Source organism: Panthera uncia (genome assembly GCF_023721935.1).
Source record: "Panthera uncia isolate 11264 chromosome B3 unlocalized genomic scaffold, Puncia_PCG_1.0 HiC_scaffold_1, whole genome shotgun sequence".
Lineage (NCBI taxonomy): Eukaryota > Metazoa > Chordata > Mammalia > Carnivora > Felidae > Panthera > Panthera uncia.
The window spans coordinates 83,693,435-83,708,195 of NW_026057582.1; the positions used below are offsets into that span (position 1 = coordinate 83,693,435).

The 14,761-nt window shown below is 39.4% G+C and overlaps 2 protein-coding genes across 6 annotated transcripts in view; one reads left to right on the forward strand and one right to left on the reverse strand.

The window, feature by feature from the left end:
• Positions 1-14,761, forward strand: part of NUSAP1 (nucleolar and spindle associated protein 1) — a 44,075-nt gene that overhangs the window by 17,995 nt on the left and 11,319 nt on the right. For all 5 annotated transcript variants that reach the window (XM_049613389.1, XM_049613390.1, XM_049613391.1 and 2 more), the window contains 3 exons: positions 516-617; positions 7,424-7,533; positions 11,711-11,886. In XM_049613389.1, coding sequence (XP_049469346.1) covers positions 516-617; positions 7,424-7,533; positions 11,711-11,886 — 388 coding nt within the window. The remainder of the gene's footprint in view (positions 1-515; positions 618-7,423; positions 7,534-11,710; positions 11,887-14,761) is intronic.
• Positions 493-14,761, reverse strand: part of NDUFAF1 (NADH:ubiquinone oxidoreductase complex assembly factor 1) — a 51,166-nt gene continuing 36,897 nt past the window's right edge. Inside the window, exon 6 of the mRNA XM_049613395.1 lies at positions 493-581. The gene's annotated coding sequence lies outside the window, so the exon portion shown is untranslated. The remainder of the gene's footprint in view (positions 582-14,761) is intronic.

Here is a 14,761-nt window from a genome sequence, read left to right on the forward strand (position 1 = left end):
CTCTGAGCTGTCAGCACAGAGCCCGACACGGGGCTTGAACTCAAGGACCGCGAAATCATGACCTGAGCCGAAGTCGGCCGCTTAACCGACTGAGCCACCCAGGTGCCCCAAGATTTTGTTTTTATGTAATCTCTACACCCCAATGTGGGGCTTGAACGTAACCCCAACATCAAGAGTCGCACACTCCACCAACTGAGCCAGCCAGGTGCCCTGGGATTTTGTGATTGTATCATTCTTGTTATAACAATAATCTGTTCATAGCAAAATTTTGAAAAAGTGTTCTTAAATTTCTGATATATTTATATAACCTCTGTACAGGAAGCATAAAATTTTTGGCTACTTGAAGCATATGAGCTAAAATTGTAGTGATGCTGTAACTCATTCTTTGTGCTCATTTTTTCCACCACTTTGGCAGACCCTGTCAAATGAAAATGCCCCATGTTAACTTCTAGATATTTCTTAATTGGAAGAACTTGTTTTGGAATCTTTCATCATTTGTGTATCTTTTGATTCAGGTAATGAAGATTCAAAGGTTCCTTCGGAAAAAAAGAGGCCGCTCTACACAGATGGATTTTCCAAACCTGGAAAAAATAAAAGAACTGTAAGCACTACTCCAAGTAAGTTTTGCACACAAAGAAACAAAGTAATAGTTGGCCCCTTCAGGCTAATTCCAAATAGGCGGTGCACCATAACAGCTGAAACCTTGAATGCTGGAACTGGGGCTTGCATTCTCATTCTCTAATTTTCTCACTGTGAGACCACGGGCAATTTATCCTCAGTAAACTCACTTCCTCAGCTTACAGTGGGAGTGGGTTATACCACCTTTTTCATCAGGTTGATACAGACATATCTGATACTGTGGCTTCAGTTCCAGACCACTGCAGTAAAGCAATTATTGCAGTAAAGTGAATCAAATGAGTTTGTTTCCCCCGTGCATGTAAAGGTTATGTTGACACTGTACTGTAGTCTGTCAGGTGTGTGATAGCATTATGTCTCAAAAAAACATACACATATCTTTAATTTAAAAATACTTTATTGCTTAAAAAGCGCTAACTATCATCTGAGCTTTCAGCGAGTAGTAATCTCTTTCCTGGTGGAGGGTCTGGCCTCGGTATTGATGACTGTTGAATGCTTGGTATGGCAGTTGGGAGTGGCTATGGAGTTTCTAAAAATAAGACAACAGTGAAGTTTGCCTCATCAGTTGACTTCCTTTCACTAATGATTTCTCAGTAGCAATGAATGCTGTTTGATAGCATTTTACCCACAATAGACTTCTTTCAAAATAGAGGAGTCTATCTTCTCAAACCCTGTTGCTGCTTTATCAACTAAGTTTATGGAATATTCTAAGTCCTTTGTTGTCATTTCAACAATCTTCACAGCATCTTCACCAGGAGTAGATTCCATCTCAAGAAGCCACTTTCTTATCCATAAGAAGCAACTCCTCACCCATTACAGTTTTATCATGAGATTGCAGCTTATATGTATATAGCCTTCAGTTATATGTATATAGCCTCCACTTATTCTAGTTCTCTTGTTGTTTCCACATCTGCAGTTACTTCCTCCACTGAAGTTTCCTCAAAGTCATCCTTGAGGGTTGAAATCAGCTTCTTGCAAACTTGGTTGTGTTGATATTTTGATTACTTGCGGCGAATGACAGATGTTCTTAATGGCATCTAGAATGGTGCATCTTTTCCAGAAGGATTTCAGTTTTGCCCAGGTCCATCAGAGGAATTACTGTCTATGGCAGCTATACCTTACAAAATGTACTTCTCAAATAGGACTTGAAAGTCTAAATGACTCCTTGATCCATGGGCTACAGAATGGATGTTATGTTAGCAGGCATTAAAATACCATTAATCTGGAGCGCTTGGGTGACTTAGTCAGTTAAGTGGCCAGCTTGGGCTCAGGTCACAATCTCACAGCTGGTGAGTTCGAGTCCTGTGCTGACAGCTCAGAACCTGGAGCCTGCTTCACATTCTGTGTCTCCCTCTCTGTCTGTCCCTCCCCCACTCACGCTCTGCCTCTCTCTCAAAAATAAATGTTAAAAAGAGAGAGCGAGAGAAAGAAAGAAAGAAAGAAAGAAAGAAAGAAACTACCATTAATCTTGTACATCTCCCACAGAGATCTTGGGTGACCAGGTACATTGTCAATAAACAGTCACTCTTTTAAAGAAATCTTTTTTTCTGAGCAGTAGGTCTCAATACTAGGCTTAAAATACTCAGTAAATCATGTTGTGAACAGATGTGCTATCATCAAGGCTATATTCCATTTATAGACCATAAGCAGAGTAAGTGCCATATAATTTTTAACAGCCCTAGGATTTTCACATGGTAAATAAGCATTGGCTTCAACTTCAAGTCACCGGCTGGAGTAACTTTTTTTTTTTTTTTTTTTTTAATTTTGAAAGCGGGAAAGCACAAGTGGGGGAGGGGCAGAGAAAGGGAGAGAGAGAATCCCAAGTATGCTCTGTGCTGTCAATATGGAGCCCAATGTGGGCCTCGAACTCAAAAACTGAGATCATGACCTAAGCCAAAATTAAGAGTCAGACCCTTAACCAACTGAGCACCCAGGCACCCCAGACAGTAACTTTTTTTTTTAATGTATTTTTATTTTTGAGACACCAAGAGACAGAGCGTGTGTAGGGTAGGGGTAGAGAGAGAGTGTCGGGGGGAGACAGAGAATCTGAAGCAGGCTCTGAGCCGTTAGCACAGAGCCCGATGGTAGGGCTCAAATTCACCAACCATGAGATCATGACCTGAGTCAAAGTCAGATGCTTAACTGACTGAGCCACCCAATTGGCCTGCAGTAACTTCTAATGAGAGAGTCCACCTGTCCTTTGAAGCTTTATTTTTATTTATTTATTTATTTAATGTTTATTTTTGTCAGAGAGAGACACAGAGCATGAGTGGGGGAGGGGCAAAGAGAGAGGGAGACAAGGAATGTGAAACAGGCTCCAGGCTCTGAGCTGTCAGCACAGAGCTTGACGCAGGGCTTGAACTCATGGACCATGAAATCATGACCTGAGCCGAAATCGGACGCTCAACTGACTGAGCCACCCAGGTGCCCCTGTCCTTTGAAGCTTTAAAGCCAAGCATTGACTTCTGTCTAGCTGTGAAAGTCCTAGATGACATTTTCCAATAGAAGGCTGTCTCATGTACATTGCAAATCTGTTGATTAGTGTAACTGTAGCAAAATTCTTGCACAGAGTAGTGATACCGAGGCTTTTCTTTCCAGGAAGCAACTTTATTCCTACCGGCACCGCTCAGTTGGGTTCGTACCCAAAGAACTGAGCCCCGAACACCATGTGGCATAGTTTTTTATATATTTTTTACTTCTTTGTTTCCCATATATGGTAACACACAAACATGCAGTCTTATTAAGTGGTTGCCTGTTACAAGGTTGTGAGGGCTATTGTCACGTGGGCATATAGCTAGATTGCCTTGAGGTTTTTTTTCTTTCCTTACTTTGATGTTTGGACCCCTCTATTTAGGGTCAAAGAGCATCATCTTGGTTTAGAGGTTTATATAGGCTGTCCTTCCACATATCTAGTATAGTCCACCTGGGGCCTGCCGTTTGATAGCTGCGATGACATTGTCCCAGGCCTGTCGGAGATGAGAGAAGTTAGACAAGGGGTGGGGATCTGGCTCAAGGTGATCTGGGGTCCCCCACCATTGGGTTTTTCTGGCAGTTGAGTTATAAAATCTTTGGCCTAGGCATGTTAAGTTTTTAACAGAGATGACGATGAACTTTTTCTCCACTAGGCAAGACAGTTTTTCCCAATAATTGGGCTTTTGAGAAGCCAAACCCTGGTAGTAGGACTGGGGTATTTTGTTTTACTATAAGGTTTGTGGGGATCTAATTTTTATAGTCTCTTACGGCCATCATTTCCCCTTGTTGGTACCAACGAAGTATCCTGTCCACAAAAGGAAGGTGAGTGTTAACAGAAACTTCTCACCACATTTCTAGCTGGCTGTGGCGGCCTCAGTAGAACAAAAATCACAATAATAGAAACAAGGTCTGACAGTGCATCACAGTAAGGAAACATAGAGAAGGTAAGGATAGTCTTTTGTTTCATTGGACCGTCAACTCCTGTAGCTTCTGCCATGCGTGGATTAGTCAGCTTCCAGAGTGACTAGAGCAGGGCTGCAGTCTCCTGGAGGCTCCAGAGTTGCAGATTGCTTTTTCCATATGGTCAGCTTGCATGGCATTGATGGATCAGGAATGCACTCCCAGTTTTGAAATGCTGGCTTCACTCTGCTGTAGTGAATCCAGGGACCCACTTCTACTACCGTTACTGCAATAGGGGTGGACAAAATGACAGTGAACGGTCCCCTCCAGAGAGGTTTTAGGGGTTGAACAGTTCATTCCTTTATCCATATTGCATCTCCTGGTTTAAAGGGGTGAGCATCTGTGGTCAGATTCATAGGTACTCGTTCCCTGACCCACTGGTGTAAGGTGGTTAGGGTAGACCCAAGGGCCCGCATCTGTTGTCTTAGGATTAGACTGTCTATCTCATTTAGATCCCCTCTTTATGCCCTTGATAATGGGGTGGTGGGGGGACGCCTCCGATTTGCAGCTACAGTCTTTTTCCCTGAAGATCCCTTATCTCTCCCTGCCTAATATTAACTCTTTTCCTATTTATTTCTCCCCTGGAATAGGGCCTGTAACTACTGTTAGGTAACAGGAACAATGAACATTCTGGCTTCTTCAAGCTGATAAGGGATGGTGTAGGGGTACAGCAGTTAGAGTCTACCCAAAGGTTGGTCGAGTGGCCCACAGTATAGTTGTACAGGAAGGCGGCATAAACATTAGAAGACACAAAGAGAAAAACACAAGGTAAAGATGATACTGACCAGCAAGATGGCATCTTAAGATAATGTCTACAGTTTCCAAACCTGTCAAATAATCTAGGAGAGACCCTGACTTTGTAAACAACGTATGTCAGGGAATCTCTCATAACCCAAATGATAGAGAAGCAGGAGCAGTAAGTAATCAATGGTGGCTCTATTTCCAAGAGTTTGGCCCTAACTTAATTAAAAAAAAATTTTTTTTAAAGCATCTGATGCCTGTGAGGTGTTTAATTTAGAGTTTTGGCTGAGTATAAGCAGACAGTCTACTTTATTTTAATGTGTAAAACTTTTTTAAGAGCCAGGAGTTCTAGAGAAAGAGTGAAGGCAGCCATTTACCATAATTAATTTGCAAATTTTTAGATAAGCCAATCCTGGGTATTATTTTATAAAGCAGAATTTTTCTTACTTTTGTGACTTTTCTGTCTTGTAGGGGAAGGCCTTTACCCAATTAGTAAAAACAAAACAAAACAGAATCCAAAGCAGTCTCCAGGCTCTGAGCTGTCAGCACAGAGCTTGATGCGGGGCTTGAATTCAGGAACTATGAGATCATGACCTGAGCTGAAGTCTGACTGTGAGTGACCAAGCAAGACTTTCCTGGTCGTCATACAATGTGCTAATTTTATTTTGGCCCAACAGTAACTTATATATTAATCATTGGCCATTGAGGGAAGGGGTTAAAGGGCCAAAGTCAAGGTCTATTCCCTGCCTTTTTCAACAATGCCCACATGAATATGTTTCGGCCATGTGGATATCCATTTTTGGCATACAGTGGGTTAAGTTTAGTATCTTAGTAAAAGCCCTTCATATATCACCCATCCCTCATATGGCAGAGGCATCCGTTCCTCTGCTAAACAAGAACAACACAAATGTGGAGGATTTGGAGGCCGGCATCAAGAGTATTGCCATTATTTTCCCAGCCTTTGGATCAAAGAAGGAATTTTAATCTTAGCCCTGTGTACTTTTAAAATCCATTTATTTTAACCTTACTCTGTCCTGACCACACATAAAATTTCTTTTTAAAGATTTTCCTTCACGAACCTTCTACAACTTTTCTTTGCATTTAGGTTTTGTCCCAAGCCCTTTTGCTCCAGATAACCAGTCTCATTTAGGACAAAGTTACTTACTTTTACCTTCAACAAAAATACATTTACATTTCTTATATCTTTCTTTCATATCTCCTACTTATCTACACACAGAGTTGCTTTTCTTATTTTTATCAACTTTAACTACATTTAGCAGAATTTTAACTCTTAGAAACCTTAGTCTCCAGTGAAACCTAAGTAGTAACCAATCGTGAACTGTTACATCAGAATTTTTTTTTAGATGGCAAACTTATGAATCCATTAAGCAAAAAGCATGTTTTTCAACAGTTCCAAATATCCTTAGTTTTTTTGCAACAAGTCAAGTACAAACCTATATCTAGTAATTCATGTTTTAGCCTCTATCTGGTTAGATATCCAATGAATTCAATCTGAATTTATCGTGCAAGCAAAACCTTAACATTTTAGGTTACCAAAGACTTTGAAAGCTATCTGAACAATTACCCATGGAAACTTTGAGACAGACAAAATTAACCATCACTTTAAGTCATTTGTTTTGTTAACAAATTGGAACAGAGATAACATGAGCTTATTTGACCTTCAGCAAATGTAGGTAGAATGAAAGTTTATGTTTTGTTTTTTTTAATGTTGATATTTTTATGTGTATTATTTTTACTGTTTATTTTTTAGTAACCTCTACACCCAACCTGGGGCTTGAACACATGACCTCAAGATTTCAGACTGACCAGCGCCCCTAGGATATTCTTAATCAGAATAGCACAAAGCAGGGATCAGCCAAGTACTGCCCACTATGGCCTGCCTTAAAACCCTTAAACTAAGAATGGTTTTTATGGTTTTAAAGGATTATAAAGGGTTTAAAGGGTTATAAAAAAAAAAAATATATATATATATATATATATATATATATACACATACATACACATAAATTTGACATTTTATAATGCTTAGAAAGCTTGAGATCAAGGATTGGCAAACCTTTTCTATAAAAGTTCAGATGGTTAATATTTTTGTCTTTGGGGCCACATATGGTATGATCTCTACCATATATACACACACATACACATACACATACACACACACACACACGTATACATATGTATACAAAGACAAAAATATTTACCGTCTGACCTTTTATAGAAAAGGTTTGTCAATCCTTGATCTCAAGCTTTCTAAGCATTATAAAATGTCAAATTTATGACTAAGGAAAAGCAGCCATTTGATTAATTGGTGAGGGGGGAGGCAAACCTATTACTCTTATTCTCTAGATTAAACAAAATATCAGGAGTAAAATGGACAATGGAAAAATGGAAGTGTTTGATAGGTTATGAGATGAATATAATTTGTTCCTGACTTTCCAAGAACTAAAATATTTGAAATTAAAGTTATAGCAAAGATGATGTTGAAGTTGACAGGGATGCAGAGAAGAGAATAAGTATTAACAGAAAGACAAAGGGAAGATGAATAAATGGAATTGTCTTGTTACTAACTTTCATATTTTGGGGAACATTCTAGACTTTAAGAAGCTTCATGAGGCTCATTTTAAGGAAATGGAGTCCATTGATCAATATATTGAGAGAAAAAAGAAACATTTTGAAGAACACAATTCATTTAATGAACTGAAGGTATGCCGATAAAATTGTATACTTTTTTACTTTTTGTTGTTGTTATTTTTAATCTCTATCCAACATGGGGCTCAAACTCACAACCCCGAGATCAAGAGTTGTATGCTTTACCAGTTGAGTCAGCCTGGTGTCCCTAAAATTATGTTCTTAATGGTACTGAACCATTTGATCTTAATCTTGGTACCTTAGCTAATACAGCCAGCTTTTTATTACTCTACCATTGGAATGGATTTGAGTTTAATGTATATTTATCATCTGAAATTGATTCCCCCCACCGTAAGAATTTTCAAAACTCTCCAAATAAAACAGGGAGTCCTCACTATAAAGAATGAATTCCAGGGGTGCCTGGGTGGCTCAGTTGGTTAAGCATCCGACTTTGGCTCAGGTCATGATCTCGAGTTTGTGAGTCCGAGTTCTGCATCGGGCTCTGTGCTGACAGCTCAGACCCTGGAGCCTGCTTTGGATTCTGTGTCTCCCTCTCTCTCTCTGCCCCTCTTGAGCTCATGCTCTGTCTCTCTCAAAAATAAATAAATGTTAAAAAAAAAAAAAAAAAAAAAAAGAAGTGAATCACTTTTACTGGCTAACTTAGAGGCTTCCTGATAACTGAGCTCCCTGGGGGCCTCTCTACAGGTCCTGCTGGACTCAAGGTCCCTTCAAGTAAGAAAAGGTGAACTCAACCTCAAGGTTGAGTTAGCAGAGCAGTAAGTTGATGACATCCTGTTATGGCCTTACATGGTATCTGGTATTAAAGAGGTGCCACTCAGAGGGCTGGGAGACATTTATTTTCGAATTTAATAATACATACAACCTGCTTATTAAAAATAATTGGAGGCAGTCTGTGGTGTTACAACACAAAACAATATAAAATTGATTTAAAAGGGGCAGAACAAGATGGGTGCTTCAGTGGCATCTGACTCTTGATTTCGGATTAGGTCGTGATTGCATGGGTCATGAGTTCAAGCCCCACATTGGGCTCTGCACTGAGATTTTCTCTCTATCTTTCTGCCCCTCCCCCACTCATGCTGTCTCTCTCTCTCTCTCTCTCTCTCTCTCTCTCTCTCTCTCTCTCTCAAAATAAATAAACTTAAAAGATTCAAACTCTGATAATATCTTTTAAAAAATAATAAAAGGGGCAGAACATGAACACTGTTAGCAGGGACAGTGTCTGCTGTATCAGTCACTCCGTTGAGTTTTGTATTTTCTGATACATAGGCCAATAGAGAAAGACACTGGGTGATGAATTTAAAATTTTTCTTAATGGGGCACCTGGGTGGCTCAGTTGGTTAAGCATCCGACTATGGCTCAGGTCATGATCTCATTTTGTGAGTTCAAGCCCATGTCGGGCTCTGTGCTAACATTGTAGAGCCTGGAGCCCACTTTGATTTCTGGGTCTCCTTTCTCCCTGCCCCTCCCCTGCTCACACTCTGTGTCTCTCTCTCAAAAATAAACATTAAAAAAGTTAAAAAAAAAAACAAAAACAAAAACATAAACCATAAGCTTCTTAGTGAGAAGCTGAATCTACAGTAACAAACATTCATTTAAACTATTTATAAAACCACTGTTACATAGTTGAAGACACCATTTATCAACCAGTTAACAATGGCAAAGCCAAGCCATGGCATTTGAATGCTAACACCCTGGGTGGAGAATCAGACAAGAGATACTCAGTGTCCCATAGTAACATTTTCTTAAACTTTAGCAAGGGTTGAATACCTGGACAGGAGGTCCATACTGATGCTTTACGGAAAGTAGTCATGTAGTTCGTTTTTTTGTATATGCATGAGCTAGCTGCAAATATGCCTGCAACGGGCTAGTCGTTTCCCTTACCATGAAGCTAGGTCTACTTAAATACTTGATTGAAAGTCAAGTTGTCTATACTACGTAATATGGGTGAATTAATTTCCAGGTGAAAATTAAGGGCAGAACAACTACCTCAACCAGAAACTTGTGTGTAGGCCTGAAGATGTGTTGAATACATGAGTAAATTATTTTTTACTGATACCCCATCTGAATGAGTTTATTTCTAAAATCTCATGCCCACTCCCCATTGTACAAGGAATAGATCTATCATGGGTTATTTGGTATGATCTGTTTGGAAACTGGAAAATAAAAAATAATTACAGTGACTTCACTATAGCTGATAGGAAGTTGTTATTAACAGTTGACCTGTTTTGGGATTGGTCATTGGATGGTGTTAGATAATCATAAATAACAGATCCTAGACAGGATCTTGACTTTGATAATTAGAGCAGGGAAACCTATTTGACTTAGTCACCAAAAGCTTTTTCTACAAACATCAGAAACATTGTGCCCCGAGATGCATGTTTGTTTTACCAACAGTGGAGATGATGAAATCTTAAAATCTTTATTAATATGATGTGAAAAAAATCCCAGTTGAATTAGCATTTCTTTCATCATTATATGTTATAATTGGCTGAGGGTTTTTTGGTGAATTTTTTTCTCAATTTTTAATGCATTTATTACCCATTTATATTAATGCTATAATATATTGCAAATACTTCCCTACAGTTTATATTTTAACTATATTAATGGTGTCTTTTATCTCGTGAAAGGTTTTTTTTAAATTTACCCACCTTTTCCTTTTAAGGGTCTGAGTTTTTTTGCTATGTCCCCCCTATTCCAAAAATCATAAAAATGAGCTCTTATTTATTTTTACTGCTTTTATTATTTTCCCCTATATTTAATCCTTAACCCACATCTTTGTGTAGACGTATGATTGAGCTCTTTGCTTTGTTAAGACTGAAGAGGATTTTTATTGGTAAAAGAAAGGGAGGAATTGATTACATGCATTGTTAACAAAATGAATTAGTACTACTACAATCAATGGTAAAATATTCTACCTGAAGAAAAAGTCAGAAAGATTGATAAGGGCTAGTAGGATCATTTCTACAATTTAAGTTGCTCAAACAAAGGTGTAGAGTTGATGGTCCTGACACCAGGTGAACTGTGAGGAGACACAGCATGGAAACTGGGAATCTTCGGGGAAAGATAGACATAAAAAGTGTGGTTAAATAGAAGAGCGTGCTTGTTACGTCTAACCTGGGCTCTTGGCTTATGGTACAGATGTGTACTTAGTAAATATTTTGGTTTTAACTTTGTCTCACTTAAGAATCTCTTCTGCTTGTATGTTGAGATGAGAAGTTAACATAATTCTCTTACTGCTTTATTTCCTAGGATATAATCAGTATTTTTCTATCTTAAAATTTCAGTAGTCCCACCACTGTTGTCCGTTAACAAAGTTGTATTTCTTCTGCTTGCAACAGAGTTTAAACTAGTGATAGGAAGACATTGTTATTCTTTGTGCCTTGACAATATCAAAAAAAAGATAAGGTAGGAGGACTCTTCCCAGTCATTTCAAAGGGAGCATTTCCCCCTCTCTCCCTCATTTGGTTTTAGTTTTTTGTTTTTTTTTTTTTTCAACGTTTTTTATTTATTTTTGGGACAGAGAGAGACAGAGCATGAACGGGGGAGGGGCAGAGAGAGAGGGAGACACAGAATCGGAAACAGGCTCCAGGCTCCGAGCCATCAGCCCAGAGCCTGACGCGGGGCTCGAACTCACAGACCGCGAGATCGTGACCTGGCTGAAGTCGGACGCCCAACCGACTGCGCCACCCAGGCGCCCCTAGGTTTTAGTTTTTTTGTTTCTTTGTTTGTTCTTGAAAGAACTTTTTAAGAAACCACTGGAGGATAATTGGGGTAGGGGTGGAGTTACTTGTAGATTACTCATGCTAATTATGTAATAGGTGGTTCTTCAAGTTTATATTTAATAAACTGCGTATCACCTTCTCAAAGATACCATATGTCCAAGGGAAGCTACTTATCCTCCTTTCTGGCCACAGGGGATTGTATAGCCACATCCTCCAGTCAGAAAATACCTGGGTTCATGGCAGCTTGGAAAGGCTTTCTGTCACACATGACTCAGCACAACCAGAAGTTACTCCTAACTCAGTTACCATACTCCTAACTCAGTTACCATACCAAGGCAAGTTGCAAGGCACTGCCCACCTGGCAGGTAGGAATAGGATGAGGTGGTGAGAAGGAAAGATAACAAGTGGGGTTAAAATTGGGATAGAACAAGGGGATGAATGGGGGTGTTCTGGAGACAGTATCCTCTAAGAAGCCAAACTTGAACAAGGTTGTGGGTGTCTTTCTTCAGAAGCCTCCTGTCACTAAGGGAAAAGTGGCGACCCCAGTTCCTCTCAGGGGAAGACTCCCTGTGGCTTGTACTCCCACCAGCCAGCAACGCTCGCAGGGGGCCGCAGGCCGCAGCACCTTGTGCGGGAAGGGGTCCACCAAGCGTCCTGTTCTGTCAGCAACTAAAATGAACGTCAGGTAAGAAGAGGACGAGATCTCAAAGCTTTACTGCTTCCTGTACATTTCAGGTAGATGACATCAAATGTGTTTCAATGTTGGTGAAAAAGAAGGCAAAGAGGATCAGAACAGAAAGATCAACAGATGGTTTTTATAAATTCTAATCTTTCTTTCTTTAAATTTGTGTTCTGTTTTCTTATTTTATCAAATTTCTCTAAGCTCATATTTGGTTCATAAGATAGAAAATATATATGGATATTCATTTTATTAGTTTAATGCATGCCTGCAAAGATACATAAAATTTTTCCATTGACTTAAATGTAAAGTTGAAGCTAAATTCCTACAGAAAATCTCTCAATGCAGTGAACTAAATTGACTCGTCCTAAAGTAGAAATATTATAACCCATTGGGTACTAGTGTCATGGCCATCATGCCTCATTGATCCCTCTTGTTTCTTGTGCCTTTCCTGATAGCAAGATAGCCATCAAGTATAAGCATCACAGAGATGAAGATGTTCAGGCCCCTTTTGTTTAATACTGAAACTTTTTTTTTCTTTAATTTACATCCAAGTTAGTTAGCACATGGTGCAACAATGATTATGATTTCAGGAGTAGATTCCTTAATGCCCCTTACCCATTTAGCCCATCCCCCCTCCCACAACCCCTCCAGCAACCCTCAGTTTGTTCTCCATATTTAAGAGTCTCTTATGTTTGTCCCCCTCCCTGTTTTTATATTATTTTTGCTTCCCTTCCCCTGTGTTCATCTGTTCTATGTCTTAAAGTCCTCATATGAGTGAAGTCATATGATATTTGTCTTTCTTTAATTTCGCTTAGCATAATACCCTCTAGTTCCATCCACATAGTTGCAAATGGCAAGATTTCATTCTCTTTGATTGCCTAGTAATACTCCATTATATACATATATGTGTATATATATACCACGTCTTCTTTATCCATCCATCAATGGACATTTGGGCTCTTTCCATACTTTGGCTACTGTCAGTAGTGCTGCTATAAACATCGGGGTGCTTACGCCCCTTCAAAACAGCGTATCTGTATCCCTTGGGTAAATACCTCGTACTGTAATTGCTGGGTCATAGGGTAGTTGTATTTTTAATTTTTTGAGGAACCTCCATACTGTTTTCCAGAGTGGCTGCACCAGTTTGCATTCCCACCAGCAGTGCAAAAGAGATCCTCTTCTCCTCATCCTCGCCAACATCTGTTGTTGCCTGAGTTGTTAATGTTGGTCATCTGACAGGTTTGAGGTGGTATCTCATTGTGGTTTTGAGTTGTGTTTCCCTGATGATGAGTGATGTTGAGCATTTTTTCATATGTCAGTTGGCCATCTGGATGTCTTCTGTGGAGAAGTGTCTATTCATGTCTTTTGCCTGTTTTTTCACTGGATGATTTGGTTTTTGGGTGTTGAGTTTGACAAGTTGTTTATGGATTTTGGATAATAACCCTTTACCTGGTAGGTCGTTTGCAAATATCTTCTCCCATTCCATCGGTTGCCTTTTAGTTTTGCTGATTGTTTCCTTCGTGGTGCAGAAGCTTTTTATTTTGATGAGGTACCAATAGTTCATTTTTGCTCTTGTTTCTCTTGCCTCTGGAGGCGTGTTAAGAAGTTGCTGTAGCCAAGGTCAAAGAGTTTTTTGCCTGCTTTCTCGAGGATTTTGATGGCTTCCTGTCTTGCATTTAGGTCTTTCATCCATTTTGAGTTTATTTTTGCATATAGTATAAGAAAGTGGTCCAGGTTCATTTTTCTGCTAGTTGCTGTCCAGTTTTTCCGGCACCACTTGCTGAAGGTACTCTCTTTATTCCATTGGATATTCTTTCCTGCTTTGACAAAGATAGTTGGCCATACATTTGTGGGTCCATTTCTGGGTTCTCTATTCTATTCCATTAATCTGAAGGTCTGTTTTTGTGCCAGTACCATACTGTCTTAATGATTACAGTTTTGTAATACATCTTAGGTGCGGAATTATGATGCCTCCAGCTTTGGTTTTCTTTTTCAAGATTGTTTTGGCTATTTGGGGTCTTACCTGGTTCCATACAAATTTTTAGGATTGTTTGTTCTAGCTCTGTGAAGAATGCTGGTGTTATTTTGATAGGTATTGCATTGAATATGTGGATTGCTTTGGGTAGTATTGACATTTTAACAATATTTGTTCATCTTACCCAGGAGCATTGAATCTTTTTCCATTTTTTTGTGTCTTCTTCAGTTTCTTTCATAAGCTTTCTATAGTTTTCATTGTATAGATATTTCACCTCTTTGGTTAAATTTATTCCTAGGTTGTTGTTGTTTTGTTTTTTTTTTTTTTTTTTTTTTAATTCTTAATCTCCGCACCCAATGTGGGCCTCAAACCCACACCCTGAGATTGAGAGCTGCATGCTCTACCAACTGAGTCAGCCACGTATCCCTGGTTCTCTCCTTTTTCAAGGGCATTTGCAGCATCTAATAGAGGTGGTGCCTGGTAACACTTCCCCCAACACATGCAGTTATTTGACATAGTTTTTAATTTTTTTAATTTTTTAAAAATATTTATTTTTGAGAGAGACAGAGTGAGAGCAGGGGGGGAACAGAGAGAGAGGGAGACACAGAATCCAAAGCAGGTTCTAGGCTCCGAGCTGTCAGCACAGAGCCCGACGCGGGGCTTGAACCCATGAACAGTGAGATCATGACCCAAGCCAAAGTCGGACGCTTAACTGACTGAGCCACCCAGGCACCCCTGACGTAGTTTTTAGAGTTTAAAAATGCCCTGAAGTTTAGAATTCTATTTATTGAGTTAGCTTGGAATATGAGGTAGCTATAGTTGGCAGTTTGGATTGTATTTAATACTACTTAAGGACACCATGGTCAGGGGTAAATTGTTGCTACACTGCAGTATACGGAGCAG